Source organism: Larus michahellis, chromosome 1 (assembly GCF_964199755.1).
Source record: "Larus michahellis chromosome 1, bLarMic1.1, whole genome shotgun sequence".
NCBI lineage: Eukaryota > Metazoa > Chordata > Aves > Charadriiformes > Laridae > Larus > Larus michahellis.
In genome coordinates this window covers 60,716,322-60,742,049 of record NC_133896.1, presented here as the reverse complement: position 1 = coordinate 60,742,049, position 25,728 = coordinate 60,716,322, and the positions used below count along the sequence as shown (strand labels likewise).

Below are 25,728 nucleotides of genomic sequence, written 5' to 3'. Positions count from 1 at the left end.
GAGAAAGACAGATCCAGAGTGCTCAGTACATCACCCGAGGTTGGCTGTAAAGCTGGGCTCTATAATGGAAATACAGATTATGCTAATTGAGATGAAGTTTTATAGTGCTAATGTGTATTTTACTCTTCTGTGTGCTGAAGTGCAGTCTGGGTCTGAGGGAGCTGACAATGTCCTATTCATATGTAAAATGTTTTGAAGGACCTGTGGTTTGGAATATTTCAAAACTGCCACATGAAGGGATTCTTACATCTGAAAGCAATATTATCTGTGTACAGCTCGTTGCTAACAGAGAGGGAAGAGTGTGTGAAAGCAGCTTCCCAGCCTCCGTGTACGGGTGGATGTACGGATCCTGCTGGAAGAAGGCAGGAGCACTGGAGAGCTTCCATGGTTCGATGGGGCTGGAAGGTGGCCCAGCCGTGCTCTGCAGACCTGGACCTGCCCTGATCCCGGTCAGCTGAGGCAATAACTGGCTGTTGGAAAAGCAAAAGATCTTGCAAAGAGGCCAATTGCGTCTCTGTGCCTTGGGATTACTTGGAGTTTAGAAGTATTAAACAGAATAAACTCTTGGAATAAGAGAGCAGAGCCCGGCTGTGTATTAATTATTAGTCCAGACATTTTGCAAATCGCAGAATCAGGCCTTTACTGTTTGTGGTACTTTTTTCCTTTTAATATCTGCATTTGGCCTTTGCATTTACAAGGAAGTAGCATCCTTAATTTGTAAGAGCTCATCTGCTTATCCAACAAGCTGCAGTCGTAATCCTCTTTGCTATAATGAATGGCTGCTCTGGAAGTGATTACTGCAGGATTTCATACTTTCTTTCCCGCTTATCAAATAGTTTAGTGCTTCTTTATTGTAAAGAAAATTATTGTTCATAAATCACAGTAAAGTATCAGGAGGATGTGATCGCTCTAAAATATCAGGGGCACTGCTTCAGAGGTGGTAAATCTTGGTCCATCTGGACATGTCGCTAGGACAGAAATGACTTGTGTTCCTTGGTTTGTGTTTGTGTGAGGTCAGGTGTGCGCATGTGTCTGTGCAGTACTTCTGCATGAAGTTCACAGACCGAAAGTTTGAGCTTTTCATTGCTCTGGGTTAAAATGACTGCTGCAGCTCTATTTCCTATTCTGCTTGGCTTGTGAGAAGACTTGCTGTGCATTTGAGTATATCCATAGCAAATATGATTTTGTGTTTCATCTTCAATGCACATCTGTTGAAGAACAGCAAGGAAACAGTAGCTCAAATAGACTGCAGCTGCAGCAGCCATCGTTTGCATTTTGACCGTGATTCAAGATAAATGCTTTTAAAATTATAGCTTTCTAAAGAAACCTTCCTTCTTTAAAGGTTTTTCTCTCACTCCCTCTTTTTTTTTTGGAGCGAGCTCATATATCATGTTTTTTAAGTAGACTTGTACTGACAGTGTAATGGAAGTAGTGGGAAACACAGAAAAAGAAATCTAGCTTCTCATTTTTTTTAGGACAATGCAAATGTAGCTTTTTTTTCCCCTGGACCTACGTTTACACAGTTTTCCTTTGAACTTGCATCAGAGAGATGGGGTATAGCCAGCTATCTACAGGCTTGAAAACTAGGCTGATAAGAAGAACAGAGAGGAGCATTCAACTCTTTGCTATAAAGAGAACCCAGCAGCAGATGTGCCTGCTGATGTTGTTACAGCGAGTATCTAAAAATTGGAGGGAGGCATGTTTGGGAACCTGAAAGCTTCATTAGAAATTTTCCAGCCTTCCCAGATTATTGCAGTCTCATTTTGCAAAACACACGGCTAACTTGTAGTGGAAAAGTAGGAAAAAGTGTAATGTCCAGAAAGAGAGGCGTTTTGCATTTTGTTATTCTGGATCCACAGTATTCCTTCATGCAAATTCATAATACACATGTTTGTTTGTGAAATACATATAGTTAAAGTTGGTCATAGTTCCTCAGTTTCTTACTTCCTTTGTACAAAGTTGCATTTCAGACAAAAAAAAAAAAAAGGAAGAAAAAAGGAAACAAAGAACTTCTTAAGTTGATGTGTATGGTAAATAAAAAAGTCTCTATTTTTGAAGAAGTTATAAATAGTTTTGGGAGAAAAGAAGTGGAACATTTTGATCAACATTTTGGGACATCTGGCTTTGCTAATGGATGGTGTAAACCAGGGCATACACAGAGACGAGCAGACAGCTGAAGTGGTCAATGATCCATCCAAAATTGACCTGTGAAATATTGATGCCCCTGAATCTACATTTCATGCCAGAAAAGACAAGGGTGTATCAGAAATGTTCTGACCCAAGTCTAATATAGTTTGTAGTTTGCACCTGCAAAAACTCGCTGCCTTAAAAGCAGTGTATGCCTGTGTGTGACAGAGCTAAACAAAACAGAGCTCTCCTCCTGTGACAACTAAAGCCTATGGAAAAGTCTCTTTGTTCATGTTTGTGGATGATTTCTTGAGACTTCTAAAGAAAATCTGTATGGATTAATGTTTTTTAAAAAATTACTGGAAAAAAGTTGCTCATTGTTCATTAGCAGGAAAGATGTTGTGCTAATTTATGCCACATGCAATGTCCGTAGGGTGGCCAAGGATCTAAGCCTCTGCATAATTTCACCCAAGGATATTAACTTCCCCACTGTGCCCAATTAAACCCATCCCCATGCTAATCTGAGAACAAACAGGATAAAATACAAATTTATTTCTGGAAATCTGTCTAAAGCAAAAAGTAATTAAATATCTCTCTATTCTTTGGAGGGCATTTATAACCTTTGTAATTAGTAATTGGAGCTTAGAAACAAACGTTAAGATTCATTTCCTTGCTGTGCCAGGATTTGTTTCATGTGACTTCAGCCGTCAGCCCATCTAGGGCTGCTGGTCAGTGGAATGGAGGGGAGCCACCTCCAGAGGCTCATGGGCCGACCCATCTCTGCAGCTGCGACTCTCTGTTAATTGTCTGAGCTTAAATGAGTAGCTTAGAATAGACGTCTCGCTTCCTAGAATGAATTCGATCTGTAGCAACTAATTTGCTTTGTGGAAGTTTTTAACCTCTTTGCCTCTGTTTTTCTGATTTGTGAAATGAGGATTGTTATTTTGCTGGTCCCTGGTACCGTAACTGGTGGCTTTGCTGCTCGTCTCAGCCATAACCATTTCGCTAAGGTGTGACCTCTTCTTTGTTTTTCATCCTTCACTTGTCGTATCCATCCACAGTCTTACTTCAGTAAGTCTCTCTGGTGCATGGGTGGGAGTGGAAAGGCCAGGGGAGGGTAAGATGGACATGTTGAATCAATGAACCAGTATTGCTAACCCAAAATACGGCATCTCTCTTCCCCGGGTGGGGGTCTGCAACATTGGAGCTTTTGGGATTGTTTCTTTGCTATGTGCGTACAGCACCCAGCTTGGTAGAGTCTCTAGTTTGTCAGTTTGTCCATGAGGCACGGTGGTGTTACACGGGGTAAGGTCACACATTTTTCTTATTTGTCATAGCGAGTAAAACCCCATGTTACTGGTTACTGCCTGGTGTGAAGTAAAATGTGGTTCTCCGTTAACATAGAGAGTAAGTATTGTCTCATTCTCTGCATTTAAGACTTTGGCATGCTCACATACAATACCTAATCTGATTTTTACTTCCTAAAAATAGATCTCCCAAGCTTCAGCAAAGAAAGCTGCTGTTTTGCCTTAAGAAAATGAAAGAGGCCAGACAAGAGTTTAGTCATAAGTCCTTGTACCTGCGGTCTCCGGATGAAGGACCGATAATTTAGTCTAAAATCCTGAGCTGAACACAGCAAAGCACAAGGCTCCAGATGTCACAAGATGTTGCTATCAATCCCTCGATCTTCGTGAACTGCTGCTGAAGGATTAGTGTTTGTAAATCATTGCCAGGAGACCTATCTAAAAGTCTCCTTCCTCAGGCTCTGGAGCCAGTGCTGGGTGACAGCATTTGCATTCACTCCTCATGCTCCTGGTTGCTGATTAAAAATTAACCCTTTCATACTGTTCGGTGTCCTTAGCCTGATTAGTCTGTAGAAGGGCGCGTAGGAATTTTAATGAAGTTTGAAATAAGGTGGTCTTTTTGTCGCTGAGTTTCCGATTTTGCCTGTGGTTTGGACTTGGCGGAAGTCTTGCAGAGCAGATTGTTGTCAATTATTATGGAAGGCTCGTTTTCCTGAAGCAGAACGAGCTGGTTACTAATGACGAGCTTGTTCAGCGTGATTTTAGCTAAGTGCCTGAAAGGTATGTGGACAGGATGTTCCAAACTGCAAAAAATTCAGTACAGAGCCTCTGACAAAATCCGGAAAAGGGCTGCTTCCTAGGGTCACTTCAACTTTGCCCTGAGTATTTTCATGCTTCAAGGGTGTTGCATGTGCAAAATATTGTCGGGTTTGAGCCTTGCTTGGTTTGTATTCAGATGTGACCAATTTGCCCTGAGCATAATTCTTGCTGGTACAGATGGAGCTGTAGTTTTATAGTATCATTTACAGACATATGCTTATGATTGAGCTATGGATGTATCGGTGTACCTGAGATGAGAAGATGTTTAGTGGAGTGTTTGAATGGGTATTTCAATGCTCCATCCTATGTACCCAATTGAATTAATTTTCTGTGCTGCTTTGGGGTCATAGCAGAAGTCTGCGCAAGAGTTTGGAAGACAAATCATGTCCAAATGTTTATCTGAAGAGATTCTCTAAACCTTTTTATGTATATAATTAATTATTCTTGCTTTGCTTTAAAAATTCAGTAAGTTTGATGGCATTAGCTTATTTAAACATGACTAGAGATGCCGAAGGTGTAACTGTTTTGATGCTGCTATCTTGCCTGGGCCAAGTAGCACTGATTTTTCTGGGTAGGTTGGATAGGGGATGTTTAGGTGAATGTTCAGCCCTAACCCGGTTGTTTACAGCCCTAGGAGAAGGTTATGTACTAGGTTATGTACCTGCTCTTTGCTGTCAGTAAGATGCTCCATGGAAACCATTAACCCTGGCCTGAAATTAGGGACAGTTGGACAGCAATGTTAGCTGGAAAGCAATCTGCTTCAGCCAAAAGAAGCCCGCAGACTGCTGTCAATTTTCAGCCTTTCATAGAGAAATCCGACCAAAAAAAGGAATAGATTTGACTTGTCTATAGCTTTTTTTCTTTAAAACAAGAACAGGATCCCATCTTCAACCGGAGTCTCACCATACTGCTGCCAAAGCATACTTTTTTCTCAGTGAGACAACTTTTATCCCAAGTAGGTGGAATGAATTATGTATATCAGCTTTAAGCAATGCTGTATTAGGGAATTTTGTCTTTGTACTTTAGACCAATGTAATGAAAAATTAAATATTAATATGTCCTCAGAACTTTTCTCAAATATTTGTAATATGAGACAGTTAATTTAAGAGGCAGTGAACAGAGATACAGTTTTTACATTTGGTTTTTGTTATTGTGCAAGTGGTTAGAATAGTCCAAGCAACGTAAATTAAATGTTACCAAGTAGGAAAACAGTTGCTAGATAGCAGTTGGGGAACTTTTATTTTACAGAAGCCTTGGAAATGGGAGCATGCGATATTGATGGGATTGTAGGATGGTAGTGATATAGGTGGCACACACCCAGCATTTGAAATGTCACTTGTTTGTAAGTCCAATGGAAGAAGTGATAGTTGTTCTGTGAGTCTCCTCTGTGACTTGACCTCACACAGGCTTGTGAGAAATGGTTTAATTTGCCCTTCTGACACTTTGTGAGAAGGTGACCTTTATGGTTTCAAGTCTCCAAGAACCTTGGTTCCCATGATTTTTCCTTCCCTTTCTCTTCTTTCTAGATAGTTCCAGTGTTCACACACCAGGTCAATAATCTCCCAAGACAAGTGCCACCACGTCTCCTTTCTCAGTTTCTCTTGATAGGGAGAGGCAGAAATTGCATTCCTGTGGCTTCTTATTTTTAGTATTTTCTCCTGTCGTTGTTCATCCTGTGGGAATACCGGAGGTCTCCGATTCTGGGACAGAGTCTTTTGTAGGTTACCAAGTGCAATATAAACACCTTCTGCCAAGTAGAGGTGACAACTTAAGCCTGGCTCACGTGTTTCCACCATGTGATTGGTCTGCAGTCTCTGAAGTGTGCGTTCTCATGCTCAATGTACTGTAATTCACAGGTCAAATTCCTCTTCTTGGTACTAGTGGGTCTAAATAGAGTTTTCTAGAAGTTTTGCACGGATGCTTCTCTTCTGAGATCATTTAAGGCCTACACGTGTAGCTTCCTTCTCTCTATGTATATATACACTGATGATTATTATGTTGATAAACTTTCAATTCATCAGGACTGTTTGTCTTTCTCCCTTGAGAAACTGAGATTTGGTGCCTAGATAACATGCTCTCCAGACTTGCTATTAAATTAATGAATAGCAATTCCACAGATTTTAACAAGATGGGCCAAGATTGGCCTTCCTAGAGATGGAAGAAAGGTCTTGTTCTTACAGCTCTTGTATTTAAGTAACAAACTAACAATTCATTCAGTTGCTCACAGTCCTGGCTAAATTCACGGGATTGCTGATTTTGCTGCAGTTGCATTATTAACACTACTCTTTAATCATTAAAGGCATTAAATGCTGCTGTCAGCTGTTTCACACACTTAGTGTGCATGAATGTGATCTTTTAATCAGTTCTTGGAGCCATGCATATGCAATACTTATCATTAGATTATAATTAACTGTAATTATGTATGGAGATCAGCCCAAGCCATAAAATGTAAATTTAGATATTTACTATGTAAATAAGAAGATTTGGGGAAGATAAAGGGCTTGATTTTTTTAGTTTTCACTACCACAATAGTGCGACGGAGTCTTAGTGAAAGTGTGGTTAAAATTAGTATAGCTGCAGTTAACGTCCATATTACGGCTTTCTTACCGCAGATGGCTATAGATGAGATTCAGGCCCAAAAGGTCGTGTCATTCACATAACGAAACACTGCCTCAGAGAAGCTGAGGTGGTAGAAAACGGGTTACAGGAGCCTTGAAAGGCGAGTTAGTCCGCAGGCATGCCACCAAGTGTTTTGAACTGTATATAAACATTCCCGATAGTTATTCACCAAAGGACAATTTTGCAAAAGGCGCGAGTGGGATTTCTGCTGAGGAAAGGGGGGGAATTCCCCTTTATTTCGATGCTGCAGTTAAATCCCAGGGGCAAGTACTGTGTGTGTGCGCGCAGCGGTGCTGTGTACGGCTGGGGCGGGGGGCGCGGGTCCTCACACCCCTACCCAGGGAACCGATGGCTGCCTTGGGCTGCTGTGTTGCTACGCTAACTCCGCAGTCTTCTTCTAAAGGCTTTATTGAAAAAACAAACCAATTAAGTAATATTGGGAATCATAAAAAAGATTTAATGGTTTCTGTGACTGAGCTTCTGCATTAGCATTTAGCTTTTGCTGGGGAGACAGTTGCTTTGTTTGTTTGTTTGTTTGTTTGTTTACATCTGGGAATCAAGTCTTGCACATTGTGCAAATAATTTAATCTTTATGGCTGTTACTGCTGCATATAAAGTGTTGCTGTGTGATACCTGCTGGCAAAGTGAAGCAGGAAGGGATACATTAATGCACGTTACTGTTTACTGTATTTAATGGAAATGAAAAGTGAAGTAATAAATTAGGGAACAACACACTAGAATTCTTCTTAATTTTGGAACAAGGAATCAGCGTTTTAGGATCCTGGTTAATCACAGTCTAATGACCTGGATACACTGAAACGTTTCCCTCTTCCTTTCCCCCTGCTTTTGATTTTTTTAAATAGAAATGATGCGTTTTGCTGTTCACTGGAAGGCTCCATTTTGGAAAGATTTCTTGTAAAGGTGAGGGGGCTACAAAATGATTTTCAAAACACTCCTCGACACAGTTCCTACTGAAAGAGTGTGGAGGGGAATTGACAGATGGGGATGGGATGGACAGGAGCTCTGTAGTTAGAATGACTTTTGGATGTCTCACGCCCTCATTTTAGTGTTTTCTTCCTAAAACCATTTCCAGACAATGGAAGCTGACATTACTCGTGCAAAATCTTTTTAAAGTTTTGACTGTTTTAAACACTTTCTAAGCTAACTTTTTAAAAAGGTACGTTAGTGCAAAACAAAGGAATTGCAATGCTTGGCAGCGTGACTAAAAATGCTCGGAAGTTAATCAGCTATTTAAACATGTAAATTAAGATTATAGCCTCTAATAACATTGCTATCCTAATTGTGAAGAAAATCAAAACACTTAGCCAGTTTGTTTACTAAGCATATATATGTCCGACTCCTGCCACCAGACCCGTGGAATCTCTCTTTGCTCAGGCGAAAAGCGACACGGCACATTATTAGATAATTACTTTCAATTGAAAAACAGATATGAAGTGAGCGAAGGAATCTATTATGTTTCCAGACTGGAATTGTGTACAGTTTCCTGTGGTTCATGCTACTTGATGTATCAATTATGACTGCGTATTAGCCCTCTGTATTAAAACATTACTTGACTGTGTTCTCTCACTCTTGGCTTGTAGCCTGCAGTGTCATGTCTGCGAGTTGTTCAGCTCAGAACCGTCGCTATAGGACATGTCAGTAGTTTCTGGTTACAAAACGTGGCAAGGGGTGGTAAAAGCCTGCCTGACTCTGGATTCCCAGCAGGAACATCTCTTCTTTCCTTCCGGTTGTGTCTTAATTAAACCTTGACGAGACAAATCTCCCCTCGCTGCGATGGCGGATGTGGGCATCCCATTGCCTGATGCTCCTTCCATCGCTGGCAGAGCAAGCTGGGGCAGGGGAGTGTTTGCAGAGGAGGATGTGGGCCACGTGAGATTACAAGGACAGGCAAGCTCTTGTTTTCCTCATGACTACAGAGGGTGGTTGGAACCGAATGGCTTCTTATGTAGACTTTTACGGCCACAAAAGTTGAAACTTGAAACTGATGATCTCTGTGCCTGCTGGGGCTCAGATCAATGTCTCTCCTGAAAATGCTTTATCATCCAAAATGCTCCTTGAGCAGACCTTTGACAAAGCCTTTGGTTTGAAAACCTGCTGGTCTCCAACTGGGATAACATAGCATGTGTTGGTTTTCGAATCAGTCAAATATTCAGTTGCAATATGTAAAGCAAAATACAGTTTGGAGGCAAGAAGTGCAGCAGTGATGCGCTTGCATCACTTGACTGTATGTGCATCATGTACCATGGAGTGTTTGTTCTAGGAAAAAAAAAAAAGTCATAGGCAGAAAGCTTAAAAATCAGATGGTTTAGTATTAAGATCATGTGTAATTCTGTATTTAGGCTGAGAGAGGCTCAAACGTTCCCTCTCAGACATGCTCCTTATAAGAATCCATCCAACTCCTCTGTGATGATTAGAGAAGCGGGTACCTAGCACTACTGAAAAGCGTGTTGCTTTGTCCCCTATACTTGAATTTTGGGGCACCCAAGCTGGAAGTTGTTGGATAAGAGCTTTTAGAAGAGGGGAACCAGAAAGCGTTTTGGCTTTTTTCCCCAGTAACTTCCAAAATAGATAAAGAATTTAGCTCGTAGACAATTTATAGGGAAAGTAAAATTAGGAATTAAGACACAACAGTGTCTCTAGTATCCCTTGATCTGTCAGAAAATCTCTTCTTGCTGTAGGTATTGCAGTAGGTTACTGCTAACCAATGTTTCTAACCTGTATTAATTTCAATTTCCCTTTGCAGTAATGCGTAGAAATCCATTTGGGATGGACATTTGTTGCCGGAAAGGATCCAGAAGCCCACTTCAGGAACTGTATAATCCCACCCAGGTGAGTGTCTTGTGGCTATGATCAAACTTCCCAGCCCAGCATACAAATACAGTCTCTCCTGAAGATATTTTGGTCTGCTTTTCTCATTTGTATGCAGTAGCTGTCTTCAGCTTGGAGGAGTGATCCTGGACCTGCAGAGTTGAGCCATAAAGTTCTACAGTTTGAGCTAAGGGCCTGATTTTTAAAGGTTTTTAGTTGTCTAATGATGCAGACTCCTCTAAAATTTTTTTTTAGGTATCTAAAAGCCTTAAAAGAGTACCTTTTAGATCTCCTAGGTAGAAGCTGAGGCACTCAATAACACACAGAATGGCAGGGTGGGGTGAGAGAACGTGACACGATATACGTGAAACAGAGAGTGTGGTAAGACCGTAAGTTGCAATAGTAATACATGAATGTCATTCATGTGGCTTTCAAGTAGCCAGCTGCCCTTCTTGTCCTGGTTCATTGCTTGTATGGAGTCTTGGCAAACACAGTAGCTCACACTCTTGCTTACAGCGTGTGCTGTTTAACACCTGACGGTCTTGATAGGAGCTTTGGACGATCTCAGCTGGAGTTCTTGTGACAAGCAGCACAGGAAAGCTACCTGAAATTCGTGCTCCCATTCACTCCTCTAGATCAATTTATTCCCTACACGTGGGCTGAATTGGCACATTCAGCCCAGCATTTCCTGTTGGCAGGCGAGAGGAAGTTCTGCCATTGAGAGAAAATGCCAGCTGACTATTAAACATATTTATTAAGGTTTAACAACCACCTATTATATATTTATCCATCAATGAATACATTGAGTTTTACTAAATTGGCTATTAAGGAAAGTGACTATCCCAATAAATCTAACTTGTTAGATTTAACAAGGCAGTAAATGTTTTAAATACTATTTGATTATGAAGAGACTCACTATATAGTGTGCAAAATGAAGTCTAAGTGATTTAAAGTATTTATATGAAGAACTGACAACAACTCAAAGATACGTGATATCTGTTATGTGGTGCAGTAAAGCTCCATTTGCTCAATAGTGTTGTTTTTATGAACATAGACTGACTTTCTAATTCAATTTGAATTCTGTGCATGGCTGGGAACATGAGTCTATCATACTAATATACTAGCCTTTATTGACCATTATGGGAGTTAGCATGGCGTAAATGGAAAGTGCGTGTAAAAGCCCTGAAGAGGAACAATCCAGTGCTACAAAGGAAAAATATTAGCATTTGCAGGTTCAATTTAAAGACTTTTTGCAGATACTCCAGAAGGGCAGGTAAGGGAAAAGAGGCTGGCTGACTAATTATTCTCTCTGGGGTGTGCTGTGTCAGTCAAAACCTCCTTGCCCTTTAACATCGTTAAAGGCCATCCCGTAAGAAAGAAACACCCCCATCCACTGAAGGGCCGTTAATCCCAGAGCCCTTGCAAGCTTGGTCAATCAAAAGATTTCCTAAGCTTCCTTGAGCAGGGGATGCAGCTGACAGCTCCTTCATTGCTTCTCCTTCCTTTCGGCGCACCCTGACCAAGCAAACCTTTGGCATCCCTTTCCGGGCTCGCTTACGAGGCAGCCAGAAAAGCCGATGGTTGAGGAAGTGCAGAGGTTCTTGCAGCCGATGTTGAACTAAGCAGGTGGCATTTTTTTACGCCAAAGTTGTTTCCATCAGCTTGCTGACATCCGTTCTTATCAAGCTTTTAGGTTTTGTTTCTTTTTTTGTTCTTAGTTGGTATTTGTTCGCTTTTTGCATGGGGCTTTGCGTGCTGCACTCAGTCCTAGAGGGACTGGCAATGCCAGCCAAGCAAGGGCATGCATTTTGGGAAAACATTAACAAGAAAAGGCAGTGAGTAGAGGCTGCCATAGAAGACAACAGGCTGGAAATGACCCCTAGAATATTTCTTCAGGTACATGGTTCATCATTCTTTTTCCATTTCTGCCCAAAGAGATGTCTGTCTCTTCTTTCTTAAGGTGGCAGATCAGAGGCTGGTCTGTATTCTGGCAGGAAGGTGCTTGTTCCTTAAGAATTCACCAGAACGTGTGAGGGTGGGGGGATGGAGATCGGACCCCTAATCTTTCCTTGCTGAAGCAGTTGCAATCAGCTGTTTGTAAGATCAGCTCAGAAGTCAATACATAATAAATATGCAAGAAGACATTTTTGGCCAAAATCTCTCTCTTACTAATCTAGATAATGAAAGCACCAGTTAGGTCTTTAACTATTGACCATCAGAACCTGTTGGACTCCTGTGGATGGGAACTATTGGCACTCAGTTTAGCTGCCTCGGATGAACAGTGGAGCTGATCGAGCAGGTATTTGTAGCTCTCCTTGTAGTTCAAAGGAATTTGTATAATTCAAACACCAAAATTAAGCCACTGAAAGATGCCCTGCAGCTATGGTTTTGGATTACTATAAGCTAGGTGCAGTTGTGGTTTTTTAAGGGTAGGAAACTTCAAATACTTAATGTGTCCATGTGCATGTTTTTTACATGATACGGTATAACAGGAGAACCCAACTACTGCTCACCATTTTCTACTGTGGACTGCACTGTACATTTCACATGCTTCAGGTTTCCTTATGCAGGCAGCAGTGTGCAACCATGAAGGCTGCTGCTGCTGCTGTTCCTGGGAATGCCTCCAGGACCCCTAAAAGAGGTGGGCAAGGGAGGGGGCTGTATGGGGCTCCCTGCTTTGAGATGGTATTAAGGGTCCATACGTCCTCCCATGGAGCGTGCTCCTGGCTGTTCCCTGTCAGGGGAGATGAGTTTAGATGTTGATCGAAATAGGTGTCAGATAGGGTCAATACTCTCTCAGATTTAAGTGTTGCAGTTTAATATGAATAAGTTTTTTCTACTGTGTGTTCAGCATCAGGTTGCACTGCCCTCGTAAACCCAGATGGAGACAGGTTGATTTACACCAGCTGAGAGTTTGACTGTGGGTTTTTACTGTGTTGACGTATAACAGCCTCTCTGATCCTGCCCTGTTTTGTTTCCTTCTATGGAGTTGTTTGAGTTGTTTGCAGACGCCATCATTTGTCTCTTGAATCTCTTTTGGCTTGCTAAATGATTGTGAAAAGGAAGGGAAAGGAAGAGAGAAAAGAAGAAAAGAGAAAAGAAGAAGGAAAAAGAGAAAACCCATGAAAAACAGAAAGGAAGATTCAGATTGAGTAAATTAACATGTAGCAATGACCTGGAGGTGTCTGAAAGAGTGGACTGGTAGCTTGTAGGAGCTGAATGTTAGAATTACAGTCTAATTTTCAGTGGACTGATCATAATTGTTCACGTATTTGGTGGAGGAAGAGGATAAATGGGTGGAGATAGCACTGAACTAGGGCCAGAGAAAGTGTCCATGACAAAGCCCATCTGTTATTGATGTCTTAGTTGAGTGTCTGGCCTTGTGATTATTGTAAAAGTAGGAACAACGCTTTTGCTCTTTTGCCTGTTGTAATAGAGCAGGATGTGGGAAGTGCATTTGTCTGTGGACAAAAGATTTCTTCTCTAGGGCTTTCACTGCAAGATTTTTCATGAGCACTAATATACCGTGAGGGAAAGAAAAGTCAATATAACTGAACTGGATTTACACTGAGTAAGTGGATTTCCAGGCTGTGGTCTCCACATACATGGGAGGCAGCGCGCAGCATGTCTTTGAGATCCTATTATAATTTTTTTTCCCTTTCATTTTCAGGTAGAGGTTTAGTAGTAACGTGCAGAGATACCTGCAGAAAATTTTGAGGTCTGAAATGGACCATTTGTTTAATGAGTTTATTAAAAAGCCAGTTTGGATCTGTATTAAGCAGGATTAATTTCCTTCACACATAGTTGTAAATGGAAAGAGAAAGAGGATTCAACACACAGCAAGTAGAAAAGGGGAAAATCTAGATGTAACTGAACACAGATGAAGAGCCTTGCAGGAATGTGACATAAGCTTGCATTGTATCTTGGGTGTTATGTTTTGGTGGTTTGGTTTTTTTTTTATCTGAAACCCCAGGAATTTAAGAATATGGGTAAATAAATATTTGCAAGACATATTCTTAGAAGACAACATATACAATCATGTCTTGTAATTTGCATGACTGTGTACAGCCCCACTGCTCCAAAAATAACAGATAATTGTGTATCTGGAGTCACCAGAAGTTCAGTGGCAACATCATACTTGAAGCTTGCACACTTTAGTGGTTATCATGGATCTGTTTGGTGCAATGAGTGTGCTACTGAATTACAAGAAATTGCAAACCAAAATAGACCAAATGTTAAAGGAATGGGAAATAATTGCATCTTTAAAGTTAGAATTTGTCTTCTGGTTGTCAAGATTAACACATAATTCTCATTGAATACAGGCTGCATCTTTGTTTGATCTAACTGTGTCTAGACTGCTGAGAGGAACACAGCAGAGATCCAGTCCTGTAGCCATTAGGGTTCAAATCCAGGCATGAGCTTGTTTCAGTTTCCAGTTTGACATTGCCTGACTTTAATTCCTGAGTCCACATGACCATTTCACTAAAGGTCATGCTGTTTGCCACTTATTACTTGCCTTTTCGAACACGTTTCTTTTTGTCGGGGAGATGTATTTCTAGGTGGCTGCTTTTGGTGTAGCTGGAGCCAGGAAGTCTTGTGATAACACTAAACGTGGTGAGTCAGAGCTGTGGACCTTGCATTGCCTTTGTGTTATGGAATGGTATTGGACTGGTTTAGAGCAATTGTTCCGAAATTACCCACTTCTTTTATTACTTATGCTTTTTTTCCTCCCCTCCTTCCCACCAAGTGAAAGGAAGAAAATGAGCTATTGCCTTGCAGACAGTGTTTATACATCCTCAGTCACCTCAGGCCACAGATATTCCTTACTGGGAGCTGCCGTGTCGTTATCTGTGGCTCAGGCTGCCTGGAAGGCATCAGCAAACATCAACCTCGCTCAGCCCACATCACTCAGCTTTCATCTGAGTTGGTAGTTTCCTATCTCCAGTTGATTTCCACTCACTAGGATGACCCTGTGGACAACTGCACTGGTTCCTGGACAGAGGTTTGTGGTGAACTTTGTGATATGAGCTCTATGTACACATTGTCCACAGCACTTTGAATCAAAGGTTCAAATGCTTGAAACCGGGTATTTCTGCCGTTGGTGATCCTGAGGCGCTGAGCACTGTGCAGTTTGTTTCTCTGTGCTATGGCTTCTCCTTCTTAGAAACACAAAAACCAAAGGGCAGGTCATTGAGTAGGATGAAAGGTCCAGTTTACCTGATGTTTTGTCTCTGGCAGCAGCTGGCCAGGACAGACTACAAGAAGGATACTCTGACAACACACAATAGCCTGTGGGTCATGAGCTTCCTGAGCCGACATGTGTCTTCATCAGCTGCATCATGCCAGAAGAGCTTGAGATGCCAGACAATTACTATATCAATCAAAAGGGGGAAAAACCATAGGTCTCTGAAGTTACTTGCCAATTTCATTAAGACAAAAAGATTACGCCAGCACTATACACCAGTATACACTAGTTTTTCTCCCGTTTTCACATATATATGTTCTGGGTGCTGAATTTCCTCCTAGGGACAGCAACACAGATATCCCGATGTGAACTTTAGAGTATGAAAAATAGTGAAGTTTATCTAAAGAACTGTATCTTAGAATTTATTGATGCTTTGTGGCTGAGATGAACAGTCATAAATATGTATGTGTTCTTCTTGAAGGCAAGAAGTGGCTCAAAAGTTTTACCAATACTGCAAACACATGTTGTGTGGTTGATGCTGATCTTTGTAGGCAAATCTGTGCAGATAATAAGAGCGTGGTAAGTACAGCTCGTAATCACAGTATTTGATTGATGATAGATTAAAAACTCCTTAATGGAAAAGATGCAGAATGGAGACATGGGGAAGAAAAGTCAATGTACAATACCAAACTTTGGGTATATACTCCTGTTGGTAAGCAACAACTTTATATATAATTAGCCTCCCTTGCTGCAGTAAAATGCCTGCTGATGAAAGAGGAGCTAATTGATTTATTCCATAGATGACTTCTTATGCAAAGACATTACTTACTGTCATGCTTGGAAGTCGTAAAACAGCAGCTGGCCTGGGATGAAATAGTGCATTAACCTTAGCAGGAAGATTGCACTAGTGAGAATGCTTTGTTATTAATTACTGATTACAAATGATAAGAGCCTGTTTTAGATGCTGGGAAAATGACTTGGGGAGGGGAGGGTTTCGGGTACAGTGTGCTTCATAGATCATTCGTTGTGACACGATGGATGCCTTTGTAAGTCAAGAGGAATGAATCAGACAAGTATGTACAGTAACTACCAGCGCTTAAGGCCAGAATTATCCCCAGGACATGCTCATTCAAGTTACTGCAGTGCATTGGGATGAATTTTTGGGCACCTGCGTTTAATAAAAGACTTGTTACCTGCATGAAATGAAAAAATACAGTCGTCACTCAAAATAGCTCAGATTTCCCTGACAGAAAAAGAAGCAGTAGAGACACCTCTTTTTAATTTCTCCAGTCCTTGACTCGTATTTTATTATTTTGAGAGTTTTAATATAAAGGCTTACTGGAGGCATAAAAGTATGAGAAGAAAGATTTTATAAGGCAGGAGCCAAAAACCAAAAGGGTTGTGTGTGTTGGAGGAGAAAGAGGAGAACACAGCTTTCAAAACCGGCTCTCTGTGTGTGGTGTGTGGGCTCCCTGTTAGACAAGCACTTGGGCAGCTGCGTGGAGAGGAGACCTGGGCTCCAGCACTCTGGCCTGGTGCCGTTCGGCATCAGTGGGCCTTTTTGTGTTTAGTTGTCTCCAAATCAGGCCTCTGGTGACCTGAACCATGTTGGTTCAGTCAGATGCTTGCTCTGAACTGAGTAATGTTCGAATGGGGCACCTGCCTCTTTCTCTGCATTAAGTTCCTTTTTTATTTTCCTCCCGACTTGAAAGCTATATAGCAAAAAACCTTGATAATCATACCTCAAAATGCAGGGGGATGTGGCGGTTTGGAGGATTAGGAAGCAAAGGGCAGCGGGAGAATATCAGTGTTTGCAAAGAGGTGTAATGATGACTGATTTCTGCCACCGGCTCCTGCAGAGGCAGAGTGCATCCTTTCTCTCTGTGCTTTAACAAGAGCTCCAGCATCACCGGCTCGGTAGCTGCATCCCAGTATTCTCAGCCTAGACCTTGTGAACTGTAGCCTCTCTTGCTTATTTCTGTTGCAAGTAGTTTTTAGGCAGCTTTCTCCATTGCATGAAGGGTAGCAACTGTGTTTGTTTAAAGCTCTACCTTTTTTTTCCTGTGGTTTTTGTTATCAAAGAGGTTTTTTAACTCTACGCAGCAGAATCGTAGCCCACTTGCAGGGCCAGATGATCTCTTTAAATCCAAAGAGCCCAGCTGACACCCCTCTCTCCCTGAGGGACTGTAATGTATCCCGATAGATGTAATTATGAAAATGAGAAAATACAGACATAAAAGCTATCTACTGGTCCTTGCAATTCTCATTTACTATCTAACTTTAATATTAAGGAGGGGCAGAAGGAGTCGTTAAATTTGCAATTATTTTCAAGAGATTAGATTCCCCAAGTCCCATTTTTACAGACTTATTGTATCTGATGTAGCACCTCAAATCTTACAAACTGACGTGTAATATTCATTGATATTGTACGTAGTATTGATATGTATTATTCATAGACAAAGCAAGATTAAAATACTGCCCCTTGAAAGATGTGGCTGCAGAAGCCAGCGTGCCTTTTGGAAATTCATGGTACTGCGGAGAGGCACCCTGTAGAGTTTTTGTACAAGTGTGTAAATCATTAAATCCAGCACAGATTATTTAAGGATGCTTTCCAAGCAGGTTTTCTCTTTGCTGAAGTTTGCGGGGAGGTGTAGGATGGGTCGAGGTGGGTGCTGCAGTCCGATCCGTACCACTCGCATCCCCTCCCACGGGGCCGCACCACTTGGTTACGGACAGGGCTGAGCAAAAAGGTCGGCTGGAAAATATGCAGTTTGGGGATGACTGAAACTACCTGTGAATTTGGGCTGAGTTCTTCCAGACGCAGTAGCTGGGAAGCACTTGGGTTGACTTGGGGTTAATCTCACAGGTGTGTGTCGGGGGTAGTGATGGATTTGAGGTGATCTGACCATGCATCCCACACTTGGGAGCGGGGTGCTCAAATCGTGTGCACGGGTGACACAGAGCAGCGAGCGTCTTCAGTCTCTCCTGTTGATGCTCTCTTGCCTTCTGAAATTAAATAGAAGAAATAAGCAGGATTTTAGGCTAACAGGCTCTTTATTAAGCCTCTCATCATGATGATCTGAGGCTATAATAGGGTAAGAGCCACGGTTGTTTTAAGACCTTGTGTGCTCATCTGTTGGTCTACTAAAACAAGGAGAAAAATTGTGCCTTGCTCTGTCAATCCTGTTTGTCTGATATCATCAGACCCTCGTGACGGCAGTAATTAACAGTTCACTGAAGCCAAAGTATGAACTGGAGGGGCCTGGGCTGTCGCTGCTTGTGGTCAGGGTGCTCTCCCAGAACCAGGGAACCAGGATCCAAATCCCTGCAAGCAGAGGACGCCTGTCCCACGCACAGGAAGCATCCTGACTGCTTGATTGTTGGAGTTGTTCTTACATTTGCTCGTTCAGTCATCAGACTGGAAGATGGGTTGTTTCAGTAATCGTTCACACTTAAACTGCTTTTATTCACTAGTTTTCAGACCTTGCTTCTTACTCATATGGAAGAGGTGCAGAAAGAAAAGGGAAAAACGTATTTTAACAAGGTAATACCTATACAGCATTTGAACACAGCAAAAGCAGTATTTATGTTGTGTATGCCTTTTTTTCCTCTATGAAAATTACACAGTAGCAGTCATATTGGGGCCACTCAAGTAGATCTTTGTTGCCTAACCAGCCTGCAGCAGTTTTATACCCTGATGTGGATGGGGTCTTACGTTTGAACCATTCCTACATATGTGGGGCAACGGCAAAATGTGGGGGCTAGAATAAAAACAATATTTTATTTCCTTCCACACTGAGACTATTGTGCGGTTGCACTGGAGGCGGACAGTGGCTTTGTATTCTAGGATTTCCAGCGTGCTGTCAGCGTAGATGTTTCTGTCCATTCATAACCTTGGGAGAAACTTGAAACCTGATCTCTTGAAAATTGGTAGCAAAACTCCTAAGCTCTAAAGCAGCCAAACTTTTAGTTCAGAGATCTGATCCAAGGGATCAGAATGGAGCTATAATTGCAACCGTTGTTTTTTCTCTCTTTTAACCATTCCACACATTCTGTTGCACTAGAAAATGCTGAAATGTGTAAGCCTGATGCTGAAAAGATTTCCCTTTTTTCTTCTAGTAGTGACATAATAACTATAGCCCAACCAAAGAGAGTTGGCAAACTTACAGTGCACTGAAGTTTATATGTATTTCTGGTGCCTGGAAAATCCAGGAAGGAGTGTTCCTTCCTTTTCGATCTTAAATCACATCTGAACAGTATTCTGCGTGCGGTTCCAGCACAGGGCTAAAAGCAAAACATTATATCCAAGCTTTAGAGGAGCAGTAAAAAATCACAGTATTCCTGTAGTCAGATTGCCTGGCTGCACAGCAAATTAGCAAACCGCTGTAGCTATGAAATTGATGCCCTAGTATAAATCTTTTCTCCCTGTAAACGTGGGCTGTGTCTTAGATCATTCCAGACAAGCATCTGGGGATTAGTAAGAGGAAGTGAATATTAATTCAATTAGAGGACAGAAGATGAACGTACAAGCTGGCGCGGGGAATTGACATCAGGAGCCAAAGTAACAAAGACATCTCTAGCTGGGAGAGGACAGTTTCATCTATTCAAGTCAGGCTTGGCTTTTGCCGTGCATACATTTTACTTATGAAATGGTAGTTGAAGGAGTTGTATTTGCATAGCAATATAGTTAATGTCATATTTTGGGAACCAGGCCTTGATGTCAATAGATGGATGGAGAGCTGAAGAGCAGATGCACAGTGGTAGCTTTCAGTTCATTTTGATACATTAAATATTCATAATAAGCTCAGCTGAAGGAGAAAAGAAATGTTTCATTGAACTGGTAAGGAGAAGCTGAAATCGTTGGTACTTCTCCAAAGCGTAATGTCTTACTTAATGTAAATTGAACGAAGGTTCCTGTGGTGAAGGTGAGACGCAATATTAGGTACTTCCACAATTGCTGCTTTCTTTCTATGAGAGATTGTTGTGCCAGTTACATCACTCTATAAGGTAATAGCCAAGAATGACTATTCTGAGCAGTTTGTTTAGGCACAGCAGAGGCTTTTTCCCTTCTTTTTTTCCATAGCTTTGGACCTACAAAAACCTGTGTATGGACTTTCTTACATTTAAATGCCACATACTTACAGCCTGGAAACAAATCCTTCCACACTGCAGTTTCTGGGCATGGACGCACTAAGTGGATAAATCTTATATCTGTAGGCTTTTCTCACCCCATTTGTGCATGGTTTGCTGCCAGTTTGAGTCTCCATCTGAAGAGTGCAGGTGCTCTGCTCTGCTCTTTACCTGATATACGGATGTGAGTCTGCAGAGATGCTTTTGCCTCTCTCTTTCAGCACAGTTTCTAGCCCAGGTAGAGCTTGGCCTCTGACTCTGGGGTAACACTAAAAACTAATGCAATGTGCATATACAAATACATGGTTGTATATGTTTGAGAGAGCTTTAGAAAGCTGTGCATTGACGGTATGATGGTGGAGCACGATACACAGCTAAATCATGTGCAGCTCCCAAACAGCCTCGTAGGGCTCAGTTATGCCGCACACAGGCTGTCTAGCTGTAGGGGTAGGAGTGATTCCACTACTTTCTCTGCAGCTGTTCTTATTTTCTTTATCTCGTGTAAACTCAGGTTAATAAACTGTTGCTGAATTTGCAGCTGTGTGCAGGGGGGTAAGGTTGTCTCCTTGCCAAGCCTACTTCTCTGTTCTTGGCGTTCCTCCTCCCCATTTCCTCCAGCTCTGAAGTCTCCTTCTTAGCCTGGTGTCCTCAGCTCTGCTTAGTCTCCCTCTCTCATTCCTACCTTTTATCTTACAAAGATGAGAATATTTTTACATGAGTTACAGCACATGTTTATGGTCATGGCTTTATCAGAAAGTGGTGGAGCCAACCAGCAAGAGAACAAGGGTGGACAGTTGATGGCAAAGCAGATAGACAAGAGAGTGTTGTCCCTCTGAAAATTATGCTCTTATTTATTTGTTTATTTTCAGTCAACTAGTGCAAAAATAAACCAGGCAAAAGAAAAGAATCTTTTCTGTCTGCTGGTAAAGAGAGCTCAGGGTCTTCTTTTGAGTTTATAAAAAGCAGTATTACTTTTAATGGGAACATAGAAAAACTTTTGTGTCAAGAAAGTAATGGCAGACCAGGTCTTGTGTTTATTAAAAGTGGACAGAGCTAAAAACCAGGCAGCTCAAGATCTGTGGTTTCACCTCCAACAACCTTTAAAGAAGTCATGGGAGGCTGAGATATAAATGTATCGAAGGGCTTTGTTTTCAAAAGGGATGTAGCAGATCACTCCGCATCCTGCTTACTATCCCTGAATTACACGGCTGCTGATATGTAAGAGACAGATTAGTGGAGTTTTAAAGCATCACCTTCATGCCTTGTGCAGCGTATTGTGTCCTGGTCCTCTTTGACAGACCCACTTCAGTTTTCACTTGGGCTGTTAAGCGAGTTCCTGTATGAAATATTGATGCTGAAGGAAGAAAACTGCCTTTTTACCCAAGTGTAAACGATCTTGAAACAAAATACATGGGATAAAAGAATCATTTCTTAGACAGGTTTAATGAATAATTGATTTCTGCTTCTCATGACGTTATCAATGTAATTAAATCGGTGGCTAAAGAAGTAAGACAGAAGGTATCATCTGCTAGGACAATGAACCTCTCCATCTGACTATTGGCAAAGTACTGCCCTCTGTTATTAAAGGCTGTCCTGCAGTCGTGCAGGTTCAAGATCTGTCTTGTCACTAAGAAGTCAGACTTGTGTAAGTACCAACATGATAAAAATCCGTGTATTCAGTCAGTTTTCTGCATCCAAAAATAACCTAAATAAGCTCCTTTCCTTCCTTGCTAAACCTGCTCCTGTCTTTGGTGGTTGTACATTGAAATGATTCTTATGTTGTGCGGATCAGCTTTGCACAGCGTATGTGGGCATTGGCCTGTGTTTCCAGTGGTTCTGGCACAGAACTGCTGGTGGTCACTGACTTAGGTCACTCACCAAGCCCCAGAAGATGGTTGCTGTTGTGATTCCTTTTGCCCCGTTAAGAAGTATGTTGAAAAATTAGAGAGGTCTGAGGAATAAGAATAGGGGATAGGAAAGCAGAGTGGATGCAACTGGGCTTGGCCAGCGTGCGTATCTTTAGAAAGCATACTTGTATGGGACTGTTGTTTCTTCACATGGGTTCTCTGTTGGAGAAATAGGGCATGGAGGGCAATTGCAGAGGCCAAGCAAAGATAAAACTAAAGGGGAGACCTCAGCCTGCAGCTGCAAGGGCTGTAAATAAACCACTCATTTGGAAATTAGAGTTACAGGTTTATTACCATTAACAGCTACTGTTGCTTTATTCTGCGAAATTAATTCTGAGAAGCAGTTTCTGACTTTCCTCTAAGTAACATCTCCTGGATACCGCAAGAGTCTCTTGGAATAACGCTCTCCCTTGTGCGTCCTCACTGTCGCACACATCAGCCTTGGATCCCTCATACGGTAAAGTGCTAGAGTACGTTTCGCTGCAAAGCTACAACTCCACATGGAGTAGGAAATCTAAATACTCTACTGTTTGATAGGTCAGTGTGTAGGTGATGAAAGGGTCCAATGTCTTTTGAAAGTCAAGGAGGATCTTTTTGCCGGCTCTTGCAGCTGTTGGAGGAGCACCTTGTATCACACGTAAGAGGAATTCCATCTAGCGGCTACTGAAGTCAGCAGAAAGACTCCCCCAGAGTTGCTTACTTTGCCATGGGGTCAGTCCCTTAGTTGCGTGGACCTAAGAAAATGCTCCGTTCATGTTGTTAGCTGCTCTGATTGTGTCATAAATACTACATTAAACAACCGGTCCCAGAGAACTAACGTCTGTTCAGTGATACTCAGTCATGCGTACTGTAGTCTGTGTCGCAAAGTGTGGGAACATCAGTGCTTTCCTTGGGTCCCCATGATGATAACACAGTAATCGTCACCACGTCAAAGTAGCAGCAGTGGTAGCCTGGCAAGGCGCAGTTCTGGCTCCTGCTGTGCTGCAGCTATGTATGTCACCCGCTGCTGTTGTCCGAGCCAGTTTGCACAGTGAGCACGCTCTACATTTTAATACTGGTTTTGCCATTAGTATTTTTTGCGCTCAGATCATTATGTCTCTCATTCCACACTTGTAGAATGAGTTATGCCTGTTTATCTATTTCTCAGGGGCGTATTGGGAGTATAATTATTGTCTGCATAGTGTTTTGATTGTAGAAAATGACAAGAATAATTACCAGTTACAAGTTAAATTGTGCATGTACCAAAACTACACAGCTGCCATGAGATGTATCTCTTAAATTCCTGACTTACTTGAAGGCAAGCCAAGTATTTGGTCCTAACTGTAACGAATCTAAATCAGATGTACCCATTTGATTTTCTGACATACAACGTTGTCACTGCAGCATCCACCAATATATACCGAGTCTGAAATGTTTGTCTAAATGACATTAGGGAGAGCCAGTGTTTGCGTGGAGGCCTTTATAGACCAAGGGCAAACTGCTTTCTCATGCACAAATACGAACACGCGTCTGTGTATGGCCCAGCTGCTGCTGAAATCTATGAATTTGTGATGTGCGCAGTCCTGCCAACAGATTTTGTACCAGTCTAGAAAAAGCGATGTTTTTGTATGCCCGGTGCTTTATTATGCATACAAAGTACCTATTAGTAAACCTGAGTTTTGATTCCTCAAGAGGTACTTGCATGACTGGGTGTGGTTGGCTTTCTGTGCTCCAGCTGCCGAGCTTTCAGCTGAAACAAGTAATTCTCAGTGGGAAGAGTAATCGTTTCAGCTCAGAATTAAGTGGCTAATCATTAGGAATTCAATTGGCATGAAGCGCACAACATTAATCATGATACGCTAATGTGTCATCCATGTGGATGTAGTGTGTACTCCATGGAAATTTGCTAATTACTATATGTGGTTTTTATCAGAAAGGGTTAATCCCTGTTGTTGGGCGGGATATGGGAGTGTCAGAGGCTGAGAACCAAGGGGTTTCCAAGGGACTGCCCTGCTGTTACATAGTTCAGAGCACACATTAGTGAGGGCTGAAACCCTTAGAAAGGTACCTTTTTTTCTGAAATCTGATACTAAAGTCGATACTACAGTGGTAGCTTGAACAAAGTAGTGTACCATGCTAGATGCTAAAATCGTACGTGCCCCAAATGTCCCTATGCCATGACCAGGGAGTCCCAGCTTGCACCAAGAGTGCAGCTGGGTTGCACGCGGCTGGGACATCTCAAGCAGGGGACAGATAGGCAGGTGCTGCTTTCAAGCACGAGGTAGATCTGGTCCATTGTGGAGGGGGTGTCGTTGCCACCTGCCTGACAACGTTCGCCAGCCCCCCTCAGATCCCAGGGGCATGGACTGGCTGTCATCGCATCCCAACGGGAGCTCTGCATCACGGTCCCAACGCTAGAGAGCCAGAGTCCTGCACCTGGGGCTGTCTCTGCGCAGTCCTGCGACTGCCTGTGTTACCCTGAGATGTTTTTGATCTCTGTTCTGAAACTACTCAAAATATGATACTGTAACATAATGAATGATGATGAATATTAAACTGAATAGCATCTGGCTTATTCTAAATAACTTCAGATAAAATGTACTGCGGAAAATTCCCTACTTGCTAACCGGCATTTACTGCATGTCTCTGAAACAAAATTATTCATTGTATTCATTTGCTTTGCAGCAATGGGAAGTCCCGTGTTGAGAATTAAAAATAGTCTCCTATGTTTAACGCCTGAGGGCACAAATGTAACCTGTTTAAATATCATTCTTCAATTATCCTTTGAATCATCTGCCTTCCAACTCTTCCCAGACTCCGTAAAATACCCTTCTGACTACCTATCAAAAAAATAGTACATCTGTTCTTTCAGTTCATTTCCCTAAACTGTAATCAAGCACTGTCTGTGTAATAAAAATGAAAAGAAATGTCTAGTTGGAACAGCATTCTTCACTTTTATTATTGAAAAATGCATTAATGCCCCCTTATCAAATATATCCATTTAACGAATCATTCCATTTCCTTCCATCTTCAGCTTTTTTTTTTTTTTTTAAAAAAGGCACAGAGCGCCATTCTTCCCTGATCATAAAGGCCAGGCTTGATTTGTTTCTTATGCTATATTTTCATGAAACCTAAAAATGGATTATGGTAAATAATAGCCTGTTGACCTCTCTTTTGTTTAAACGTAGCTAAAAGATTATAGACCCTTACTATGTCTGGTCTAAATTACCATTTACATTAAAGCAGCGTAGCACAGGCTGTTAGTGGAAATTACATTTAGGCGTAGGGTAAAAGCTTGTGTGTCTTAGGTTGAAGTCTATTTCCAGCCTGGCTTCGGCAGTTAGAGAAGTGAGTGATTCATTCAGGTTTCTGGTGGTTAAGTCTCAGGGACGGGCACTCAAGCACTTTTGAAAGTGCTTCCTTTTCTGTCTCTACTCAGAGGAAAAGAAACGGAGGGAGCACTTTAACTGCTCAACTTCGGAAGGCTTATATTTTTTCCTGGTTGCTGTAGAGGCTTTATGAAGTTCCTGGAGTCGGCAAAGGGACATAGACCAGGTGTCTTTAGTTTGCTAAATGTGAACAGTGTCATTCTGCATCCACTCTTTGCTCACTTTCCACTGGCGTAAGGGTTACACCAGGTTCAGGGCACTGGAGGGTTGGCCTGAAACAGCCACGGCCGGGTGCCTTCTTGCAGGTCCTCACAAGGCAGCAGCAATATCAAGACATACATCAGAGTGAGGTTTGCTTTTGGGCAAATTCCAGCCGCATCTTCCTAGATGGGATCTATCCAGCTGCAGGAAACGGCACTCTGTGGTCCGGCTCTCTAAAG

General features: G+C 41.9%; 1 protein-coding gene across 2 annotated transcripts in view; it reads left to right on the top strand.

Annotated features, from left to right (window-relative positions):
- CHST11 (carbohydrate sulfotransferase 11) overlaps positions 1 to 25,728 on the top strand; it is a 175,362-nt gene that overhangs the window by 66,388 nt on the left and 83,246 nt on the right. For both annotated transcript variants that reach the window (XM_074581185.1, XM_074581177.1), the window contains exon 2: positions 9,634 to 9,719. In XM_074581185.1, the coding sequence (XP_074437286.1) occupies positions 9,634 to 9,719 (86 nt within the window). The remainder of the gene's footprint in view (positions 1 to 9,633; positions 9,720 to 25,728) is intronic.